This window comes from Mustela nivalis, assembly GCF_964662115.1.
Source record: "Mustela nivalis genome assembly, chromosome: 14".
NCBI classification, from domain to species: Eukaryota; Metazoa; Chordata; class Mammalia; order Carnivora; family Mustelidae; genus Mustela; species Mustela nivalis.
In genome coordinates this window covers 88,740,745-88,763,299 of record NC_139033.1, presented here as the reverse complement: position 1 = coordinate 88,763,299, position 22,555 = coordinate 88,740,745, and the positions used below count along the sequence as shown (strand labels likewise).

The 22,555-nt window shown below is 52.6% G+C and overlaps 1 protein-coding gene across 6 annotated transcripts in view; it reads right to left on the bottom strand.

Annotated features, from left to right (window-relative positions):
* AP1B1 (adaptor related protein complex 1 subunit beta 1) overlaps positions 1-22,555 on the bottom strand; it is a 54,742-nt gene that overhangs the window by 1,822 nt on the left and 30,365 nt on the right. For 3 of the 6 annotated variants that reach the window (XM_082698013.1, XM_082698014.1, XM_082698015.1), the window contains exons 8-21: positions 20,944-21,064; positions 20,394-20,489; positions 19,292-19,407; positions 18,778-18,943; positions 13,116-13,214; positions 12,335-12,594; positions 10,676-10,877; positions 9,913-9,933; positions 9,222-9,365; positions 4,131-4,276; positions 2,205-2,334; positions 1,825-1,909; positions 1,014-1,100; positions 751-905 (exon numbers count right to left, since the gene is read on the bottom strand). In XM_082698013.1, the coding sequence (XP_082554139.1) occupies positions 751-905; positions 1,014-1,100; positions 1,825-1,909; positions 2,205-2,334; positions 4,131-4,276; positions 9,222-9,365; positions 9,913-9,933; positions 10,676-10,877; positions 12,335-12,594; positions 13,116-13,214; positions 18,778-18,943; positions 19,292-19,407; positions 20,394-20,489; positions 20,944-21,064 (1,828 nt within the window). The remainder of the gene's footprint in view (positions 1-750; positions 906-1,013; positions 1,101-1,824; positions 1,910-2,204; positions 2,335-4,130; positions 4,277-9,221; positions 9,366-9,912; positions 9,934-10,675; positions 10,878-12,334; positions 12,595-13,115; positions 13,215-18,777; positions 18,944-19,291; positions 19,408-20,393; positions 20,490-20,943; positions 21,065-22,555) is intronic. The other 3 variants (XM_082698016.1, XM_082698017.1, XM_082698018.1) reach the window with 1 other exon arrangement.

Genomic DNA, 22,555 nt, shown 5'->3' with positions numbered 1-22,555 from the left:
CTGAGGAGAATGGAGGGGAAAGAGGAAGAGAAAAGCAGTCTGCTAACCTCCAAGTCCTGCAACACGGCACCAGCAGGGAAGGTGGGCATGCAGCGACCAAACACAGGGAGATGGAAATTACCACCACCGAAGCTACTGCCGCAGCCCCCGCCCAACCATAGTGCCAGCACCGCCCGCGGGGCCCGGGGAGCCACGTCTGCAGGGCCATGCCTGCCAGAGACGGGGGCGCAGGGTGAGAAGCAAAGCCTGGTGCTCTCTGGGGCCTGGAACAGCAGCATGGCCTCCAGGGCAACCACACACTCCGTGGAAGCCATGTCCTGACTGGGGTCTGACATGAAGCCCAAAAAGGGCAAGTTGTTCACTATCAGTGCCCTCCCAGGTGGGCCCCTGGGCAGGGAAGAGTGGGAGCAGGGCCAGCACCCATTTCCTAGCAGTGCCATTTCCTAGTCAGGTGGGCCTGAGGCCATCTGTGCCCCCTGAAGGGGTCCAACTGTATAGAATCTTCAAGACCAAATCACTGGTGACACAGTTTAGTGTCTTATCTAGTAATCTGATGAGACGGAGTTGGAAGCTAGGCTCAGAATTCTGAGGCTCATTCATGTCGCGTTCAGAGGGACCCCAGCCTAGCTGGGCTACAGCGCACCTGTTCAGACTGACCCCTGGTCTGGGAAGGAGTGAGAGAAGGAGAGGCTGCCTGGAACATGGAGGTAGACACCCCAGGGCTGGCAGGGCAGGAGCAGGGGCCCTCACCGTGAAACTGGGATTGCCTGGCTGGATGCGCAGCTCCGCCAGCACCCAGATGCCGTTGGTCAGCTTCAGGGACTGGTAGAGCATGTCCTGGCCCTCCACATTCCTCTTGGCGACCGTAAAGATGTTGCTGCTTTGTAGCCTGCTGCTCACAGCCTCTGAGAGTGAGAAGGGGGCCCCCAGTCAGTGGTGGGGGAGGGCTGAGGGTACAGGTAAGGGGCAGTGTGGATGGGGCTGGAAGGCGGGGGAGGGCAGAGAAGTCCTACCTGCATTGAGGGAGCAGTCTCTGATCTGGAACTGGGCTTCATTTTCATTGGGAATGTCCTTCCACGTGGCCAGGAACATCTGTCGGTCTGGGAGTGGGGGACAAGGTAGAAGATGGAACCCTGATAAACCTGGGACCCCACTCAGTAACACCCAGCAGGGAATGGGTTTCTTGGGTGTATGAACTTGAAGCTGAAGACAGGCACGAGCTCTGCCACAGCCCCCTCCTGCTTCCCTAAACAAACCTTGAGCTCTGTGACAGTGGCCACCAGTGCCACTTCCAAAAGACCCTGGGCTTCCCCCTCCCCGTTGAGCCTTAAATTTCTCCTTCCCAGCACCCACACATGCACTCCCCCCTGCTCTGGCCCCAAGCAGCCTGCTCGTTAATCATAGCCTGTGTCACAGGGCTTCTGTGGTGACCGAGAGATGATGTGGGCAAAGTCCTCTGCTCAGCTCTGAGCTGGCAGTGAGCCCTCCTGGCATGGGGATGAGTCTTCTTAGGGGTTCCAGCCAGGGCACAGGAGGTGGACATCCAGAGTGACATGGTCTGGGCTCCCCAGCTCAGGAGGCCATGGGAGGCCTGTCTAGAGACCATGGGCAAAGCTGAGGGGCGGGCAGAGCAGAACTCAGGAGACAACTCCTGCAAAGCACGGCCCCCACTGAGGGAAAGAGCTGGCCAGACAACACTCAGTGGTCCTTGATGGAGGCATGACCCTCGCCTCAGGCTCTGCAGAGGGGCCGGCAACTCACAGACTCCATTGTGGGGCCAAGCCAATCATTCCAGGGACTCTTGGGGGCACCCTCAGGACTTACCCATCTTCCCATCCTCCACAAAGAGGATGTGCAGTGGGTACAAAGTGCTGAAGTAGAAGACGTCAATGTTGTTCTTCACGGCCACCTAGGAACAAGGCCACCGATTGGTCCCATGTGCTTGATACGACCTCTGAGGCCCCAGGAAGGGCCTGCTCCCTGTGCCTCCACCTGACCAGGTCCCCTCACACACCTTCCCTGGTGACCATGCCCCTTCGTCCCCTCGATCAGGTCTCCCTTGCCAGATCTTTGGCAAAGGGCACAACTCCACAGACACACCCCTTAGCCAACAAAGGCAAGGCCCCAGACCTTTCCACCAGGCTCCTCCCCTGTGGTAGGTGGGCAGGTAAGGAGTAGGGTGCTTAGCCCTGCCTGGAACACACCTGGAGGTTGTTCAGAGGCTCCATCTTCATGACCGAGCCCACCGTGTTGAGAGGCAGGGATATCTCCACAGTCTGGTTGGGGCTGAGTGGTGCGTGGACCTGGAGGGGGGCAGCAGGGGCCAGGCCGAAGCTGGGGAGAGAGAAGCCCCCGCGGGAATGGCAGGGGAACAGGTGCTGACGTGGGATGGGTGGGCTCCTCAGGCTCCAGAGCTAGAGCAGTGGGTGGCAAGAAGCCTGTCCAGTAAGCTGGTTTCACCTTAGCTCTGGGCCCAGGAGAGTTCATGTTCATGACCCCCACTCTCAATGGCCGTGTGGACAGGAGGAATGAGCCCCAGGCCAGCTGCAGGCTTAACTCCCATCTGGGCTGCACTTTCTTTTCTGGGCTACGTGTGGAGCAGGCCCAGGTGAACATGGCCTTGCTCTGTCCTGCACCTGAGGAGTTCCACCTAACACCAGAGGCCTGAACTATAAGCTGCTTCTAACTGGACTCTGACTGCCCAAGTTTCTGCTACCGATCCCCACCTTCCAAGAAGGATGTGACCATCCCAAGCAAGACACCAGGTTTTACTGTCAGGGTGAGAACTAGCCAGAGAGAGATTCAGGAAAGCTCTACTTCTCAGCAAAGTAACACATAGGTAAATGAGGCGGGGAGGATGCCCAGGAGTGTGAGACATGGGACCATGCAGTGACAGCTCACTGTGCCCAGGCTGGGCATTTGATATTATACCAACTCCTACTCTCATAAAATCAGCGAGAGATATACATTCTCTCATCTTCCAAGACATGGAAACTCAGGGAGGGGCAGGCCTGTGCTCAGACACTATGGGCTAAGTAGCACTGCTGAGATCCAGAGCTTAACCTGCCTGACCTCACCTGCACTCTACCCACGTCAGCAATCAGACCTGCCTGGGATACGCTGGGAGACGATGTGGGGAACCCCAGGCCTCTGTGGTGGCCCACTCTTCAGGCTTTCCTGGAAGATCCCCCACAGCCTGCTGTGTCATCCTGGGCAAGGCACTGGTCCTTTCTAAGCCCAAGTGTCATTATTTACTGAAAAGGTGACAATGGCATTGACCTCACTGGGTTGCCAAGTAGCTCAAAGTAAGATAATATCTCTAAAATAAAATCCTCACACAGGGCCTGCCACCCAGGGCATTGTCAGCACGCTGTAAGTCCGTTGTAAGCAATCATTGAGACTTTCCCTTGGAATGTGGAGTGATTCTCTGAACTCTAGGGCCATCTGAGCTGAGAGAGGGTCAGGACCCACTGGCTTACGGGCTCTCCCTGAGGAAGCAGCCCCTTCAGTCAACTTCTTAGAGGCTCAGTTTGCTCATCACTAGAGCCGCTCAGGAAGAAGAATCATCAGGAGAGGCTGCTTGGGTCTCCAGGAGAGCCCTGGCCTAGCTGGCCTGGTCCATGAGACCTCAATGGTGCCAGAGAGGAAACCTTCCCCAGAAGCTCCAGTACAGGGGACCTAGTTGGGTGAGGAGCCCAGTGCAGCCACCATTCCCAGAGGCCCCTTCTGATGGTTTAAACCTCTGCCACAAGGTGCTGGCTGGGAGGCAGGTCTGCTCCCCGTCAGCCTTCTTACAGCTGGCCCTGTGGTGGCAGCGACTTAGGCCTGGAGAGGAGGCTCCATTCTGTCATGTGGAGTGTTTGTTGAAGGCGGGCTCTTGGTCTGGAGCCGGGGGTTTTCGTCAGCAAACACTCTTTGAGCAGTGGAAGCAAAAATAAGGGGAAATGACCTACCCCTTTGCCTGGTACTTTGGAGTCCACATAAAGAGGTTGTGGAGAAGGCAAGAACGTCATTGCTTTACAGAGTTTTGGCCTGAGATGCACCCATGAGGCACCAGATCCCTCAGAGCTCTCGACCCCTGCCTGCAATCACCAGCAAGGGCTCTCATCACACTGGCCTTGGGAACGTACCTGTTGCGGTTGAACTGGATGGCAAAGTCAGTCATGACCTGCAAGGCCTTGTTGGTCAGCTGCAGGTCCATGGAGATGGAACCCACCTGGCGGGTGAAAGTACCTGAAATCTCCAACCCCTTGGCTTTCATGGCTGGAAGCCACACCTACAGGCAAGGGAGTAGACAGGAGGCTCATGTTTACCACTTCCCTAAAAGTTAACAGCCCACCTGAGGCTACCCACCCTCCATCTGACTCTTCTACTTTACGGTCTCTCCCTCTCCCTTAGGGGCCTTGCAGATTGACCACACCTGCCTTTACCACCAGGCAATGGCGGTGGGGATCCTGGAATGAGAGGAACAATCCCGCAGGGATCCCAGGGCCACCACGACAGCGTGGCTGTGTATCAGAGCAGCGTGGGGTAGACTGGTGCTTGGTGTGCCCAAGGGCTGACCTGAGTCTTCAGAGGTCCAAGAAGGAACACTCAGTAAGGAGGCTGAGAGAGGTGAAGAGGAAAGTGGGCCCTGCCAGCCTCCTGAAGAGCTGAGCAGAGTCAAGAAGAGCCCAAGGGCATCCAGGGCCTCAGCCAGAGTTCGAGGCCTCCCTGGCTGTCACAGGCTGTCCTTCCTCACAGGAGGCAAGGCTGGCCTTTTAATTGTAGAAACTGGGCTGACCAAGGACAGTACCTAAGAGGACCTCTCTCCTGGCAGGCCCTCTGCTGCTTGGCTGTCATAGGAGTGTCAGCTCAAGAACTGCCTCCTTTGGGAAGCCCACACCTAGGTTCCTTCCCTACATCCATGCTACCATGACATGTTAGCAGATTAATGTGACCCTGTGTGTCTGTCTCACCTGGACCCAGTCAGCTCTTTGAGGAAAGGGCTCTGCTTTTCTTTTCTACGTCCTTGGCTTAGAGCTTGCTGGACCATTGGCATTCAGGAAGCATTTGCAGGGCGAAACAGCTTGAATTAAAACCCCAACCAGGAAGGACATCCGCAGGCGTCATCCAGGGTGGTACAAATGCCTTTGAGGGCCCTATTCTCAGCGTCCCCCCACCCCCTGCCCAGCCCCGAGGTCAAAAGACCCAGGCCTCCTCAAGAGCTGCCCCAAGGTGTGCTGTGTGAACATCTCACTGTCTCTCAAGGTGCCACCACCAGGAACCTCAATGCCATCTGGGTCCCCACCCTCAGCCGACCCCAAGCCCCACACCATGGTCCCTGCAGCCCGGACGCTGTCACCACTACCTCCTCCATCTGCAGCCAGGGCCTCTGCTTCCCTTAGCGGGCAGCATGTACATCTGAACCACAGTTAGAGTCCACCAGGTAAGACAGCAGCCCTTGCAGTGCCTCAATCCCTCCCCACTCTCTGTAGCACCTGAATCATCTTCTAAAGTGTGAATGTGGAGGCACCTGACTGACTCTTGAGCTTGGGGTCATAAGTTTGAGCCCCACACGGGGGCAGAGAGATTACTTAAATAAATAGAACTTTAAAAAGATGCAAATCTGATCATGCCAAAAACCCCTCCAATGCTGCGGCACTTCCACTGCCCACAGCTTCCATGTCCCAGGGACCCCTATGCCAGGCTTCCACTGAACTTGCTCCTCTGCCTCTGTCCCCCCCACCCCTCTAGTCTGGAAAGTGCTTTGGCAGGCCCATCCCTACCACACTCGCTAACATAATCATCCTTTGTTTCCCCAGGACAAAGGTGTGAGGGCAGAATCACAGGGCTTCAGCCTCAGCTGAGACAGGCAAGCAGAGAGCTCTGAGCCCCGCCCAGGCCCCCAGAGCAGCTTCCCGGGGGGGCCCAACCTCTAGCAGGCCACCTTTCACAGCTCTTCCAGAACTGCCTCTGTCACCTGGGACCAGCTGCTGCCTGTGGGGACCGAATTTCTCTTGGTCACTGTGGCTTCATGGAAGCTAGCACAGGTGCTACAACAGAACTAATCTAAATTAGTCTAAATTAGTTTAGACTAATTAGTTTAGACTTAGTTTAATTTATTCTCAATATTTGCTGAAGGACCCAAGGAAACGTCACCATCCACTTGTTCAAATGCTTCAGGAACTCCCAAGTTCTTGTGCAGAGAAAGCCTCATTCCCTTGACTGGTAAGGTTATTGTAGAACATATTTGCCACCACAGGTGTGGCAGGGAGAATGCCCATAGGACAAACCATTCTAGGCAGTCACATGGCTGTTAGGAAAACACAGATGACACACCTACTGCTTCTGAAGGAAGAATACATCCAGACCCCAGAGACTCCTGTGTCTAAGATAATGGGAAAAGTCCTGTGTTGCAAGGACTCCTCTTCCAGGCAGCTTGCCCTAAATTCCTCTGACAGAGTGATGCCCTAACATCTCCTTTCCAGCACTCACTGTTGGTCCACCCATCTGGGCCTCCACTAAGAAAATGCAGTGATACCATCCATTAAAATGAACACACACGCAGAGAGCCAGCTCCGGACATTTCTGGCAGCTCGGCAGTCCTGGCAAGGCCTGGCACCCACAGGATTGCAGGATTCTTTGCTGCTCTTCTGTCATTTGATCCTGCCTTATGCCTGTTACATTAGGCATTTTTTTTTTTTTTAAGATTTTATTTATTTATTTGACAAAGAGAGACAACTAGAGAGGGAACACAAGCCAGGGGAGCTGAAGAGGCTTCTTGCTGAGCAGGAAGCCCGACGTAGAGCTCTATCCCAGGACACTAAGATCATGACCTGAGCCAAAGACAGAAGCTCAACGACTGAGCCACTCAGGTGCCTCTACACTGGGCTTTTAACACGTATGTGCTGGCCTCACGCACTGAGGTAGCTACTCTGGACAGTAATTAGTTATTCTGACAGCCTAGGACACTAAGGCACATAGGACGTTCTCAAACACTGTGGGGCATGATCATATCAGGATCAGGAACGGGGACTTTGGTGCAAGCACCGTGCATTTAGTTTCAGACTGTGGATTAGCTGCTATGTGACCTTAGGCAAAAGCACTGAGATTTGTCGACTGTGAAACAGGAAGGACAGTGCCATAAGGCCTCTGGTGGGATTCGGCAGGGCAGGGGCTGTGTCACGGGCCTGCACTAAACCTGCTCTCTACTGCGGGCTCTGGCCACCACTGCTGCAGGCACGGCTGCCACTCCTGGTAAGGTCAAAGCAGGCACTGGCTCACAGATCCCCAGGCACAACCGAGAGCTCACCTCATCCCTAAAGCCCAGCTAGGTCCTGGTTTCGGGAGGGGACCTTGGAAGAGAGAAAGGGGCTGGCTGGAACAAAGTGGCAAACACAGGGCCTGCCCTGAGCGTTGTGAGGGGGTCAGGTCAGGTCTGAACCCCCTGGCAGCTTCCTTGATGCTGAGGGTGTGGCCCACACCTCGCTGTCCTCAGAGCCAGGCTCACATATTCCTGCCTCGAAAACCCAGCACTCCTTCCTCTCCCTCACCCCCGGCTCTGCAAACAGCACCTCCCTCATCCCACTGCTCTAGCCAGCATCCTTCCCTCCCCGCCAGCCCCCATATCCTGCCAGTCCCACCTCCTGAGGAGCTCTCCAGGGCAGCCTTTTGCCTCTGCCTTCAAAGCTGCCCTTGTCTAGGCACCATGAGCACACAGCAGTTCCTGACAGTCTCCTCACTGGGCACCTTCTGTCCTAGCCCTGCCAACCTGCCTGCCACAGTGTAGCCAAAGCAATCTCCCTCCAGTGTAAATACATTTCATCTCTGCTTAAAACCTTCTAACGGCTCTACTGCACCAGGACTGAGAGAGACCCTCATGGCCTGGCAATGTGGACCTTGACAGCTTCTTCCCTCCCTAATCGCTAGTCTAGGCGGGAGTCCTGGGGAGTACCAGGCCTTGGTAGCATGGTAGCATGGTGGGCACCTATGGGGCATCTGCAGGTGGCACAAAGGCCGGTCAGGGATGCTGGACATACTGTTGGGAGGACAACTGTCCCCTCAAAGAGCAACTGTCCTGCATCCCTGCAGTATGTTTTGCATGGTTTCAACATATCCTGAAATTGCTGGGAACCCAATTACAGTGAAAATCAAAGAAAGCCTGTTCTTTGTTCTACGGGGACTTTACTGGGAGTCAGTCACCATTTCAGGAACTAAGGATACCAGTAACCACATGGTTCTCAGCACCTGAGCTACAAACACTACCTGTGGCCGTTGTGGTGACTCTACACAGCCACCAACACCTGACGGCTTCATCAGATCTTCTGGAGTGGGAGTATCCAAGCCTTTACGACATGGAAATATATCATTTTATTCTCTTCCCTTTCTGTCTCCTTTAAGAGGTCCTAGCATCTTGGGGCGTCTAGGTGGCTCAGTGGGTTGAGCCTCTGCCTTCGGCTCAGATCATGATCTTGGGGTCCCAGGATCAAGTCCTGCGTTGGGCTCTCTGCTCAGCGGGGAGCCTGCTTCCCTTCCTTTCTCTCTGCCTGCCTCAGCCTACTTGTGATCTCTTTGTCAAATAAAAAAGACCTTTAAAAAAAAAAAAAAGAAGAAGTGCTAGCGTCTTACTAATTTTTTTTTTTTTAAAGATTTTATTTATTTATTTGTCAGAGAGAGTGAGCATAGGCAGAGAGTGGCAGGCAGAGGCAGAGGGAGAAGCAGGGAGCCTGATGTGGGACTCGATCCCAGGACGCTGGGATCACGACCTGAGCTGAAGGCAGCCGCTTAACCAACTGAGCCATCCAGGTATCCCGCGTCTTACTAATTTTGAAGTGACATGTATAGGTAGGCTATAGTCCAGACACCTTTGAGCACAGGAAATAAAGGGCGCCTTAGACAACATCTGTCATCAGAAGGGGGCCCCGGTTGGGAGATAGCCCTGAGAACTGCTGCTCTAACTAGATGGGACCTTTGCCAGTTGTCTGGGAGGTGCAGGCCTGCCTGACCACAGCTGTGACAGCCACCTGAGCCTTCTCTCCACTTTCACCTAATTCTGACTTGATTTACCAGGTCTTCCCAGGCCCCCAGGGCCAGCCTAGCATCTCTTCCCTGTGCTCCCACAGACCCTGGCACCCATCCCTGTTGGCCTGAGCTGATTCCACAGAAGAGACCATTTAAGGAACATCAGTCAGTATCTAACTTCCCTCTGCTCCTGCCATGGAAGGAGGTGCGGTACTTACTGCTTTGGGGGCCACATACGATCCCGACAGCGTGCCCACGCCACTGGTCAGGTCGAAGAGGTCACTCAGGCCACTGCCCATGGATGTTCCTAGGTTCGGTGGGACTGTTGCTGCTGGGGGTGCCACAAAATTGGGACCCCCAATCTGGAAGGGAAGGGAAAGAGGTCAGAGGCAGGCATTAGAAGCGGGGACCTCAAGGGCCCGGAATGAGTAGAATAACCTGGCCCTTTAGAAAATAGGATGGGGCAGGAGGGGGGCTGCAGGGCTATTGTCACACCAGCTCTAAGTTGCAGAGACAAGACAGGGTAAGGGGGTGGAGAAGAAACAAACACTGTGCCCTCCATGACCTGCAAGCCTCCAGCCTTACGGGTGAGTGACCTTGGGAAAGGGGTGGGACATGTGTAAACAACCCGCAACCCACCGATAAAAGGAGTACTCTGTGGTGAGGCTGTGCTAAGCTGACAGGACCACACCCTTTAGGCTGTCACAGAGGGCCCGGGGAAACTGAGAGAGCAGGTGATCCTCGGGATGACAAGGAAACTTTGTCTCAGGGTACTGAGACAGGGCATTCGATAAAAGCCCACAGCTCAGCAGGGAGGACTGCTTTGACATCATCCACCCTTTGGAATGCTGGGCCAGCACTCAGGAAGAGCAGATACAAAGGCTTGGTGGCGCAAGGGTTGAACCATACCCCTTCAGGCTCATCCCCCATCTCCAAGCAGAAGCAGGCAGGGTGAAGAGAACAGGCAGCCACATGCAGAGAGAAAAGCCAGAAAAGAAGACAGAGACAAGAGAGAGAGGGAAAGAGTGAATAGATTAGTCACTGCTGTTCCCGAGAGGCGTCTGGGGCGAGACTGTGCCAGGCTTAAGGGGGGCCCAGACTATCTTTATGAAAGGCACTACTTTCAGGGCTTCACTCCACCACCCACATCTTGTGCCATGGCTCTTCCTACCTTTTCCTGTGTCATGCCTCTGGGACCTGAGCCAGACATGGCCAAGTGACAGGGGCTCTGCTACCTCTTCTCCTGGTTCTACCTGCTGCCTGTACAAGTCTTGGGGAGATAACCAGTCCAGTCTTACCACCCCCTTTCTACAGGGGAGGAGGGACTGACCCTGACCCCTCATGGGCCTCTCAGGCCTCCTGGGCTGTTGCACCAAGCTGGTGGAGGGTGTGGGAGTATGTGGACACTGCTCTAGCCCTACAGGCTCCAGATCTAGTGGTCCGGCAAGGGACTAAGTCCCGTGTCTGCAACATATTGTGCACTCCTAGAGGGAAGGTCACCTGAACTCTTGAACCTCAGTTTTCTCCCCTCTAAGTAGGGAGTGACATAGTCACCTTCACAGACAGGTGTACCCTGAGGCCCTCGGTTGGTGAATGGCACAGACCGGGTGCTCACTGACTACTCCTCTAAAGGTCATTATTAATGTTATCCACAGAGGGCCCCAGGACATACCAGGCTGTCGAGGCCTCCACCAAGAAGGTCTACGGCGCCCATCTGCACTGAGGAGGTGGCCAGGGGTGGGCCACCCACTGGGGGGCCGAGGTCCAAGTTGAGGAGGTCACCCAGCAGGTCGCCCTGGGTAGGGATGACATCCGGCTGCTCACCAGAGGGTGCTCCGGCAGGGGCCGTCTCAGGGCTCTCGGTGCTCTCACTCCTGTGATGACATAGGAGGGAGAGGGTCAGTAGGGTGGGCGCTGGGCTGTTTCAGGGAGGTCAGAGTCCTCAGTCTCCAGGGTCCTCCCCCAGCACAGGCACCTGGATCTCCACACTGTTCCAGAAGGGCTGTCTACATGGCCCTTCCTCTTCCCCCTTCCCAAGCCTGATCCATCCTTTTGGCTCCCCAAGAGATCCAGCATCATGGGGGTGAGTGAAGAGAGGGGCGGTCTATTTCCACCACTCAGCGCACTCTAAAGACTGGATGCCCGCCCTGGAGGACTGGGTACGCAGGCCAAACCAACCACCAGGGGGTGGCAGAGGAGGGTGAGAAGAACAGGGCTCTGGAATTAGAATCAAGTCTGAGACTAGCTGTGCTGGCTGTGGGACGCCACACCAGGCCCTCAAGCTCTCTGTCCTATTGTCCTCATCCGTTAAATGGGGGGATACTCTTTGAGATGTTGTAAAGATCAAATGAGGTCACCCTGTATGTAGTAAACATTTTTTCTTTCTTTCTTTCTTTTTTTTTTTAAAGATTTTATTTATTTATTTGACAGAGAGAGATCACAAGTAGGCAGAGAGGCAGGCGGAGAGAGAGAGGAGGAAGCAGGCTCCCTGCTGAGCAGAGAGCCCAATGCGGGACTCAATCCCAGGACCCTGAGATCATGACCTGAGCCGAAGGCAGCGGCTTAACCCACTGAGCCACCCAGGCGCCCTCTTTCTTTCTTTTTTTTTTTTTAAGATTTTCTTTCTTTATTTGACAAAGAGAGAGATAGTGAGAAAGAGGGAATACAAGCAGGGGGTGGTGGAAGAGGGAGAAGCAGGCTTCCTACCAAGTAGACAGCCCAATGAGGGGCTGGATCCCAGAACCCTGGGATCATGACTGAGCTGAAGGCAGACACTTAATGACTGAGCCACCCAGGCGCTTCTGTGGTAAACATCTATTAAAAAGTCATTAGGATGGGGGCGTCTTGGTGGCTCAGTAGGTTAAGTGTCTGACTCTTGTTTTTAGCTCAGATCATGATCTCAGGTCATGGGATCAAGCTCCACGCTCAGTGTGAAGTCTGCTTGAGATTCTCTCTCCCTCTGCCCCTCCCCCAGCTCCCACACTTTAACTCTAAAACAAGTCACTTGGGTTGCCTATGTGGCTCAGTGTGTTAAGCCTCTGCCTTCAGCTTAGGTCATGATCTCAGGGTCCTGGCATCGAGACCTGCATCAGGTTTTCTGCTCAGCAGGGAGCCTGTTTCTCCCCTACTCCCCCATCTGCCTCTCTGCCTACTTGTGATCTCTGTCAAATAAATAAATAAAATCTTTAAAAAATAAAAATGTCACTAGAATGGTAATTTCCCTCCGACTCAAGCCTGGCCAGGGTTACCACAATAGGCCTGAATGCCTAGACTAATGAACTGGAAAACCAGGTAGGGAGGCTCAGCCTGGAGACTGGTCAACTTCACTCACGAGGCAGTGCGTGGTGGCAGGCTCTTGTGCACAACGCCCCGGCCCCCCTCCACAAAGGCGCTGGGAGGCTTATGGTAGACGGAGGCCAGGGTGCCAATGTAGCAGATGAGCTCGTCCAGCAGTGTGGGCTCAATGAGGTCTGTCTCTTCAGAGATGAGTGGCTTCTCAGCCAACACCACCTCCTTGGCAGCCACTGGGTCCGTGGAGAGCAGACGCCAATAAATGTAGCCACGGTCCCGCAGGTCTGGGTTATCAGAGTCCTTAAGCAGTGGGGAGGTGACAAGAAGCATATTAAATTCATAGCAGAGCAACCAGCTGGGAAGGAAGGAGCTCCTCCCCAAATCCCATGACCTGGGCATGGTCACAGCACTGAACACTGATCCTGAGCAGTCCCATTAACCTGTCCCTAAACATGGCCTGGCCCCTTGATTTCCTCCCCTAGCTCAGTGTTAAACAGGGGATTCCCATTTCTGTCCCCAATCCTCGCTCCACTCCAAAATCTGTCTTCCCTGTCCTACAAACCCTCTGGTTCTCCTGGACCTCCCTCCCCTCTTTTGTTTGCAGTCTGTCTTGACTTCCTCACCTGACCCACCTCATCTTGATTTATCTGTGACTGAGCTCCCTGAGCAGGGGTCCTGCATTACTCTAGGGCCAACCCCTCTAGTGATGCCAGCCTCAGGGGAAGAACCTTGGCATGAAGGTCTGGCTGGCTCCTTAGACCACAGCGCCCCCTGTGGAGTGAGACCTGCACTGGGCACAGCAGAGAGGCTGGGGCACTGACCTGAGTGGCCAAGCTGAGGACCTGCTGCACCAGCTCCTGGGTCTCTGTCGGCTTCTTCAGAAAGAGTTTCACGATGGCTGTTAGCAGCTGTAGCTGGACCTGCGGGAAGACAGAAAGGTGACAAGGAACAAGTAGCGAGGGCTTCATGTGGGGATGGAAGGAAACCAAATGAGGGCCTCAAAGACAGAGAAGGGTATTTTTCAAAGGCCCTGGAAACTGAGAGCAGCTTTCCCAGGTTTGGAGTTGGCCACAGAGCTCAGACTAAGGCCAGGGGGTTGTCACAGTAGTGCTGAATAGCCTGGACCTTGGCATTACCATTCAGGAAGGAGATGGCCACTGCTATCTGGCAACCCTACCTTAGGGTCCCAGGAACCTGTCAGAGCTCCCAGACTCACAGTGCCTTAAGGAGTTCGCAGCTTAAAAAGGCAACATGTGTAGCTGGTGTGCTTCTTAGAAGGACCATCTGTCAACAAGCAGAGATGGTACCACTGACGGACTGGGCCAGGAGGGCCTACAGAGTCAGCCTGTCATTAAGGAGCAGGGAGTCTACCAGAAGGTGAGAACCAACCCGGCCCAGCCCTCTCTCAGCTCTCACCCTGCTGCTGCTGCCTTCACCTGATCATGTCCTCAGCCTGGCCAACCTCTTCTCACCCTTTGGAGCTCATGCTGCCCCAGCACCCCCATGCTTCTGCAGCTTCCTGCCCTCCCTCATCAGCACTACCCCCCCCCCCCCCCACTATCAGAATGCTTTCTACCCACCAGCCTGTCCTATGGACAGAGATCATGCCTATCACAGTTGTATCCCTGGTTATTGCTCTATCAGTGTCTAGCAAGCAGGCACTTAAGAAAAACTTGCTAACTCAAAAAACATCTCTTGAAAGAACAATTCTCTGCACATAGTCCTTCCTTAGCCACATCTCATTTCTGTCAGTCCCAAGAGGGCAGCCTGAGACTCCTGAGCCAGGGCTGTGCCAGGGACAGGCCTGTGGCAGGAGGGAGGGAACAGGGCTGACAGCACCTTCCGGTTGTGGTTGGCAAAATGGAGGGTACACAGAATGGGCTAATAGCAGGTGGCAGGACGGAGGAGACGTGATCCATTTCTGGAATTAAGCAAGCCAAAGTCCTTGTCATTTGGTTACACATGGGCCAACAGAAGAGGAGCGGTGGGGCTGGCAGTTGTCAGAGCAGGAGGCAGCCCAGAGATTGGCTTCTAGAACCTGGCTACAGCCCCTGGCCAGGTAGTCCAGGGGAAGCCATTTATCTTCATTTGGTGGGGAGAAGGGTGGCCTGCTTCAGGGGGTTCTTGTGAGCTCACAAAACTACAATTTATGACCGCTTTGAAGCTAGAGTTATATCACACCTCATTTGAATGTGACTCTGGATAAGTCCTACAACTTCTCTAAGTCTGCTTCCTCACCTATAGTGTTAGTGTAAACTCCTGACAGTATTGGTGGAAGAGCCCATGAGATAAGGAATGTAAACAACCTATCGTATACTTTGCTCAATACACAACGCCTGTCACCGTGGTCATCAACATCATTGCAGCCAGCACGCAGGGATTTTTACCGAGTTCTCCTCAGCCCAGGTCAGCTGGCTGCCTGGCATCATTCGTCACTGTCAGGTCTGCTACACTGCCTAGGAACTTGGACCATTAGACTGAGGCCTCCCAGCCTCACTAACACGCTGACACCCCACATGTCAGCCTGCATGTTCAGGGCAACCATCCTGCCATCCAGACAGGGGAAAAACGCAGGCTGGACTGACATACCACCCCAGGTAAGACTTTCTGAGCTCCCTGTCCATGACTGGAGAGGCCTAGGAGCCCAGGACAAGGGGGCTCAAAGAGATAATCTAAAATAAGCTCCCTGGGGTGCCTGTGGGGCTCGGTTGCTTGAGTGTACAACTCTTGATCTTGGCTCAGGTCTTGATCTCCAGGTTGTAAATTCAAGCCCTGTGTTTGGCTCCACGCCCAATAAATGTAATAATAAGCATATACAAAAAATTAACTGAAATGGGGCACCTGGGTGGCTCAGTGGGTTAAAGCCTCTGCCCTCAGCTCAGGTCAGGATCCCAGAGTCCTGGGATCGAGCCCCGCATTGGGCTTTCTTCTCAGCAGGGAGCCTGCTTTCCCCCACCACTCTCTGCCTACCTCTCTGCCTATGCGTGATCTCTGTCTGTCAAATCAATAAAATATTTTTAAAAATTTAACTAAAATATAAATAAATATAATAAATAAGTTCCCAAACTGCAAAGCACTAAACAAGTATGCTTATAAAAACTCCGAATGGTGTTGTGAACCCAGGAAGTGAAGGCAACTGGCCACTTAATTAAAAGCGCCATCACCACCACCCAGCCACGCCGGGTGCCCAGTCTACACACATCATCCAATCAGCTTTGCAGCAACCCTGCACTGGAGAAGAAGAAACTGGTTTGGCAAGTTTAACTTGCTCCAGGCCACCCAAAGTGGGGGTAGGGGAGGAGCATAGATTAGATTCCTTTCCCCAACCCAGGCTTCTGCTCTAGCTTCCCTTGCTGACTTCTCTAAGCCTGGGCTCTCCAGCCGACTTTGCCCAACGGGGAAGGGGCTACAAAAGATTTACTTTAGTTTTGCAGAAACACCCCCCAGAGGACGTTCTCTGCACTAATCCCAGGCAGGACTTGATGGTGGGGGGCAGAAGGGATCCCAAGTCAGGCTCTGCTTCTCTCAGAGACTAGCAAGTGAGGAGGCTAGTATGGTGAAAGTAAAAGCAGCCCAGGGCAGGCTAATAGCAGACCTGGCAGGTGGCAGTGGGAGTGGGTGATGGTAGGAGTTAAGACTATTATTCTGTGATGAACATCTGTTGTTTTGCCCATCTAGTGTCTAGTCTGTCTTCTGGTTAAGAGAAATACTGGCTTCCCTTCAGAGAATCATCCTCCTCTCTGCCTGATGGAGACTGGGAGAGGAGTCTGATAAACCTGGCCAATCGGAATCATGGCGACTGGCTCAGGCTGATGCAAACAGGCCTAGACCGCTGCTGGAACTACCAGGGGGAAGGGAGTTAAGGAAGGCACCATGCTGTTACAGGTCATAGCCTGGAACCACTGACCCCAAATAGGCCCTAATTCTGGGAGTCTTCCTAAAGGAGAAACCACCCCGGGGAGACACGCAAAGCCCTGCTGCCGCCATCTGAGCATCCTCATCCAAGAATGCCGGAAGAGAACACACTCCTGGAACTTACCAGCTACAGGAAAGCAGTAGGTCCTCAGGGGTTTGTTGCCTGGACCAGTTTACTTTTTTTTTTTTTTTTTAAATTTTTTAAAAACATATTTGTTTGACAGACAGAATAAATAGGGGGAACTACAGAGGGAGAGGAAGAAGCAGGCTCCCCATTAAGCAAGGAGCTCGATGCAGGGCTCAATCCCAGGACCCGGGGATCATGACCTGAGCTGAAGGCAGACCTTAATGACTGAGCCACCCAGGCGCCCCATGGACCAGTTTACTTTTAAACCAATTTTGATCAACACCAATACTACCACTCACGAGTGCTTATTACGGCCTGGGTGCCCAATAAGGACATTGCACAAAGCATTCTATATGACTTTCAGAGCAAGAGGATCAGGCACAATCTTATGAACCTCATTTTATAAATGAGGAAACTGAGGCTCAGAGAGGCAGAGAATTAGTGTACAACCACAGAGCCAAGAAGGGACAAAAGAAGGGTTTGGAGACTGTGGTCTCCTATTCCAAGGCTCATGCTCTGACCCAACAGAACACACTCCCCCGTTGGGCAGCAAAGATTTCTGTGCTTACAAACACATTTAAAAGCTCTCTTGTATGAGCAGACAGTGCCTGGTTCACAAAAAAGGGAATACACATGAAAAGATGCTCAACCCCACTCAACAAAAATGCAAACAGAACCAACCAAGGTACACCCTGTTGTTCATCAGATTGGCAAAAACAGTCTGTGAACATATTAGGTTGACAAGGAGGTAAGGGGAGGGCTATGCTGATTGGACTGAGATTGGACTGTAAACCACAACAGTTCCTATACCAAAGGAAATGGGGAACAGCTTCCCACGTCTCCAGTGCATAGTCCCCTTCAACAGAAAGAATTTATCTCCCAGCTACTCACACATGCGACCTACATACATTGATTATTCATAGCAGTATTGATTAAAAGCGCAGAAGACTAACACCTACATAACCATCAGGGGAGGCTGGTTAAATAAACATGGCACTATGCAGCCGTAAAGAGTCCCATCAGTTAGTAACAACAGCGCCTTTAGATACCTTCTTACTCACTAAGGCACAGTGCTGTACAATTTGAATGTGTACAGTGCGCTACCAGTAGTGTTTATTTTTAAGTAATCTCTACACTTAACGATGGGCTCAAACTCATAGCCGACGAGCTGCTGGAGAGCTGTACCGACAGAGCCAGCCACGTGCCCCACAGTTCAAGAAGCGGGATGCCTGGGTAGCTCAGTTGGTTGAATGTCTGACTCTTGAATTCAGCTCAGGTCTCGATTTCAGGGTCACGAGTTCAAACCCCGCAATGGGTTCCATGCCACGCGTGGAGACCACTTATAAATAAATAAATGAATGAATGAGAGGCGACATATACACAGTGGACCCTCATTATCCGCAGAGCCTGTATTTGGAATTTACCTAGTTCCTAAAACATACTTGTAACCCCAAAATCAATGTTTGGGGAGCTTTCGTGATCTTTCACAACAAAGTGCAAAAGAGTGAAAAGTTCAAGCTGCCTGAGGTACATATTCCCAGCGGAGGTCAAAGCAGGTGACGCTCTGCCTTGTTGCTTCTGCCCTCATACCATAAACAAGTGTCCTCTTCACAATCTATTAACCTGCCACATCTTTCACGTTCTGCTTTTTGTTGATGATTCACTGTTAATGACAGCCCCGCCCCAAGGGTCAGGCTGAAGTGCTGGCTAGCAAACATTAGCGTGAGGAGGTGATGGGCCTTATGAAGAAAATAGTGTATTAGAGAAGCTTTGTGTAGGCGTGAGTTGTAGTGCTGGTGGCCATGAGTTCAATGTGAATGAATCAATAATATGTATTAAATAAGAAACACACAAAAAACAAGATAATGTATTGATTAACAAAAATGTTGTGATCAGAGGCTTGTAGGAACAATGGTCTAATACTCACTAATTTAGCGTTTGCAGTGACTTCATAGAAAATAATTATCACAAATAACGAGAACCAACTATATACATGTTGCATGTAGGGGGTGTGTATTCTTAGACTGTCCCTGGAAGTATCCCCAAGAAACCAATAAATGACACTGATAATCTTTGTGAGTGGAACTGGGCCACCAGGAGACTGGTAGGAAGGAGATGTTTCACCATATACTTGTTCGTATTTTTTCAATTTTGAACTAATTGAATGTCTTACTTATCCAAAGATAAATATGAAATGAAAGCTGGAAATTCTGCCTACCTTCAGTGTCCACCATCACAGACTGTCCCCAGAAAACCCCATAGCTAATGCAGGGTGAGAGGAAAAGGGGCCACCCCTGTCAGCCCCACTATCTGTCTACACTGTCAGTGCTGTATCACAAAGGGCTGGGCCTGAGGCCTGCTGGGTGGGATGGACCGCACCAGTACCAAGCTGCCAGTCACGACCCACACCCTGGCCCAAGTCGCCCCACCTGGTGGCTCACCTGGGTGCTCTCATCATGGAAGCCCTCCAGGAAGCTCTCCAGCAGCTCGTCGGCGTTGTCAATTCGCTCGGCGTACTCGCCCACAATCCAAATCATGGCGGCCCGGGCCTCAGGCTCATCCAGGGAGTCCAGGTTCTCACACAGTGTGGCGATGACACTCTCATACCTAAGAGACGAGCACACAGCCAGCAAGTGAGCAGCGAAGGAGCCCAGGCAACCCAGAAGAGGCCCAGCAGGCACGGAGAGAGACAGAAAGCTGCCCCACAAGATCCTAAGAGAGTGGTGAGTAATGGGATTTGAGTTTATCTGTTACATTTTAGTGCTTATTTAGTTTGGGGAGTGGAGGAGGGGTGACTCAAGAGAAGTAAGAAAAAACAATAGGTTTCTTTTGAGAATGCCATTTGTGGCAGAGAAATAAGGAAAAAGGAGAGGCTCCTTGTTGCTTTTCCTCCCCCCACATGCCTGTGTCCAGCAGAGCCACACCACCCTCACGCTGGGAGGGATGGGCACATACTTGTTGGGGTACTTGCGGAAGATGTCCTTGATGACCACAATGGCTTCCTGGACCACGTAGTTGACCTTGGTCTGGATGAGATCGAGCAGCGTGCTCACACAGCGCTCTGCAGATTGCTGTGGGAAGAGGAATGTGGGCAAGGGCCTTGCAACCACTTCCAAGAGAACTTCTGATGACCATGTTTTGGCCTAGGGCTCAGTCATGTCTTGCCCCCTTCCTTGCCACAGAGGGTAAACAAGAGAACACTCTCCCCAGATAACAAGCAAGAGAATGAGTACAAAAGGACAGCCTGGGGATGGCAGAGACGCAGAGAGACAGAATTAGACCAAGAAGGCCAGTAGAGCTCCTGAGAGTGGGGAGAGGATCTGAAGTGCCTCCAGGCCAAGCCTTGAGGGCAGTGACTGTGCTTCAGCCGAGCACCACCTCACTTCTACTAGTTTCCCAAAATGGGTTCCTATGACCAAAACCAGAAAGTCTCTATTTGGACCACCACTCCCCACCCCTTATTCCAGTATGCTGCACTAAGGCCCTTGTGGGAGAGATCCTCAGGATGTCATCATAAGGGGAAAATGCCTCAAGGGGCTGGGCTGGGGTGACCAGCTGTCCGAGGACCTCCCAGTCCTCAATGGACTAACTTAAAGTCAGCTCAATGGTCAAGGAATGTCACCATAGGTAAGGAATAGGAGGGATGAAATGCCAGGACACAGGGGTCTGGACAGCCTTGGGAGCTTGGGCAAAGGGCATATGGACAGCTAAATCATGATTACTGCTAAAATGTTCAGCAGGCAGAGAACCCTGCTCCAAAACCCCATGAAGTGAAAGCTAAGTCTACCAGGGCCACCAGCAGCTAGGGCTGTGAGAGAACCCATGGTTACAGGTGGGTTTTTTCATCTGCAACAACTTGAAGGCCTAAAGGTGATCAGAGAGAGAAAAGGAACCCAATCAGATCTGCAAAATGGGTGCCTTGGGGCCTCCAGCAGTGACTCAGGCCTTCCTGAACCAGGAGTAGCTGGCATATTCTGCTAGAATCAGACTGGTTTCCTGGTTTCAGCTTCCTTTCCCTCCCTCTCCCCCTACAGAGGACAGAGTCCCAGAGCCTTACCTCCACCTTGATGGCACAGCGCCCAATGGCTCTCACAGCCTTCCGTACGAAGTCCACATCCACCTCTGTTGCATACTCTTTCAGCTCCGCCAGGACCTGTGGCCCAAACAGAGAAGATGGGGTTGGGGAGAAGTGGATCTCCCAGGGTAACCAACATGCCTGCTCAATGGACCCCTAAAAGGTGGGATTCTGCCTCCAGCTCGAGGAAGAAGGGCCAAGGGAAGGAGAGAGCTATCAGATGCCCCAAGAGGAAAGCGGGGAAGAACTAGTTGACAGGACTGGACAACCTCTGTTTAGGCTGTGCTAGCTAGCACGGCCTCCTAACTACTACTTTTCAGTGGATGGATAATAGGATAATAAGTAATAGTTGGGAGAACAAAGGCTTTAATCATAAAAATACCAGTTAAAATTGTTGAGTGCTTGCTTACAGAGCCCTGTGCTAAGTGCTCGTCGTGAGATGAACTGTCAGGCCGCTCAGAGACCACAGCTTGGTGGTGGTGTTGCTGCCCAACACCAAAGCTCACGGCCCTGGCTACAGCCCTCTGCTGACCTGGGCGATGTTGGCCTGGGAGGCCAGACGGATCATGATGTCCAGCTTCTCCAGCTTCACGTAGATGGGGTCATTGTATTTCACAAAGAAGACCTTCATTTCGTGCTTCAGGATCTCAGGCCTGGTGGCAAGATAGGATTGTCCAAAGAGCAAAAATCAAAGCATAAGCCCTGTGAGAAAACCCTTTCTCTGTGAGAAAACCCCAAATTACTGGGGCATTTCTGGGGTCCGAAGTAGATCCTGACACCTGTGAAGGCAATCACTACCATGGCTGCATGTTCCTGTGTGAGGGTCCACGGACTCGCCATTGTATGTCCAACCAGATCCCAGGATGGGAAGAGGGAATATGAGCAAGACAGCGCTCATATTTGAGAGGGAGCAGGCAGCAGGCGACGGGCATGAGAATCAGACCTCCACAGTCCCAGCTTGTGACCTTGGGCCTCTGCTTCCTCACTCATGCAATTAGAATGACACCACATAGGAAGTGTTACCACTGCAGGCCTCAGTCTCCAGTCTTAGAAAGGCCTGGCATCTGGGAACTCTGTTTTCGGGAGTGTTCTCACTGTTCGCTAAATGATAAAGGTGGCTAACCATGCCTAGACTGTTTGTATGATCTATGTTGAGTATCTGCTTTCCTTCTAGGAGTCTGAAATTCTGGAAGGTGACTATGTGATCAGTCCCCAGTAAAAACCCAGGGTACGGAGAGTCTCCAATAGGCATCCCCAGACAGAAAAATTACACACATGTTGTTGTACCTTGCTGTTCGGGGATGACTGCACTCTGTGTGACCCCCTTCATGGGAGGACGGTCCATAAGGAAGCCTGTACATGGATTCCTCGACTCTACCTGTGTTACTACAGCCATACTAAATCTAAGCCATGAAAACAACTATATGCTGACTCCCACGAGCCCTTCTAATGAATCTCTGAGCGTGGGGGTCATCCCAGGGATCCCAACAGATGTCTACATCACAGGGCTGTCGTAAGTTAGATGGGAAGCAGCTATCAGGATCGAGGCCTGCCTCAGGGAAGGCACCTGCTATGTGGCACTGTCACCAGTGTTGCTGCTCTTCCCTCGACTGGTACCGTCCACAGATTTTCTTAGATGAGGAAAGCTGAAGGTGGAGGGCCTTGCACCAGGTCACACATCTAGTGCTAATAAGGATGGAATCGAGAGTCACCACCCTCAACTCCTACTTCTCTGCCCTTTCTAGAACTGAAGAAAGGAAAAGAACGAGGGTAGGCGGTGAGGAGGGGAGAAGACACAGCAGAGAAAAAGGAGAGATCCTACTTAGGTAGGACTCAGTGCTGCTTTGTAAACTGCAGGGAGGTCCCGGCAAAGCAAGGAGCCTTTGCTATGCCTGGTCGGGGAGACAAGGTCCCAAGCCGGGGGCGGAGGAGACATGGTTTCTGCAATCAGGACCTGGCAAAAGCTGCCCAACTATGGGGGGACTGGGCCAGATGGTGCCTGAACAACACGGTCAACTTCTTAAGAGATTTGCCATGTTAAATATAGCACAGGGAGCCCTTCACACTGATCAGGATCTACAGGTCACTACATCTTATTAAATCCCACCCACAACTAGGAATGAATCCCTCGTCTCGTGGCTCTG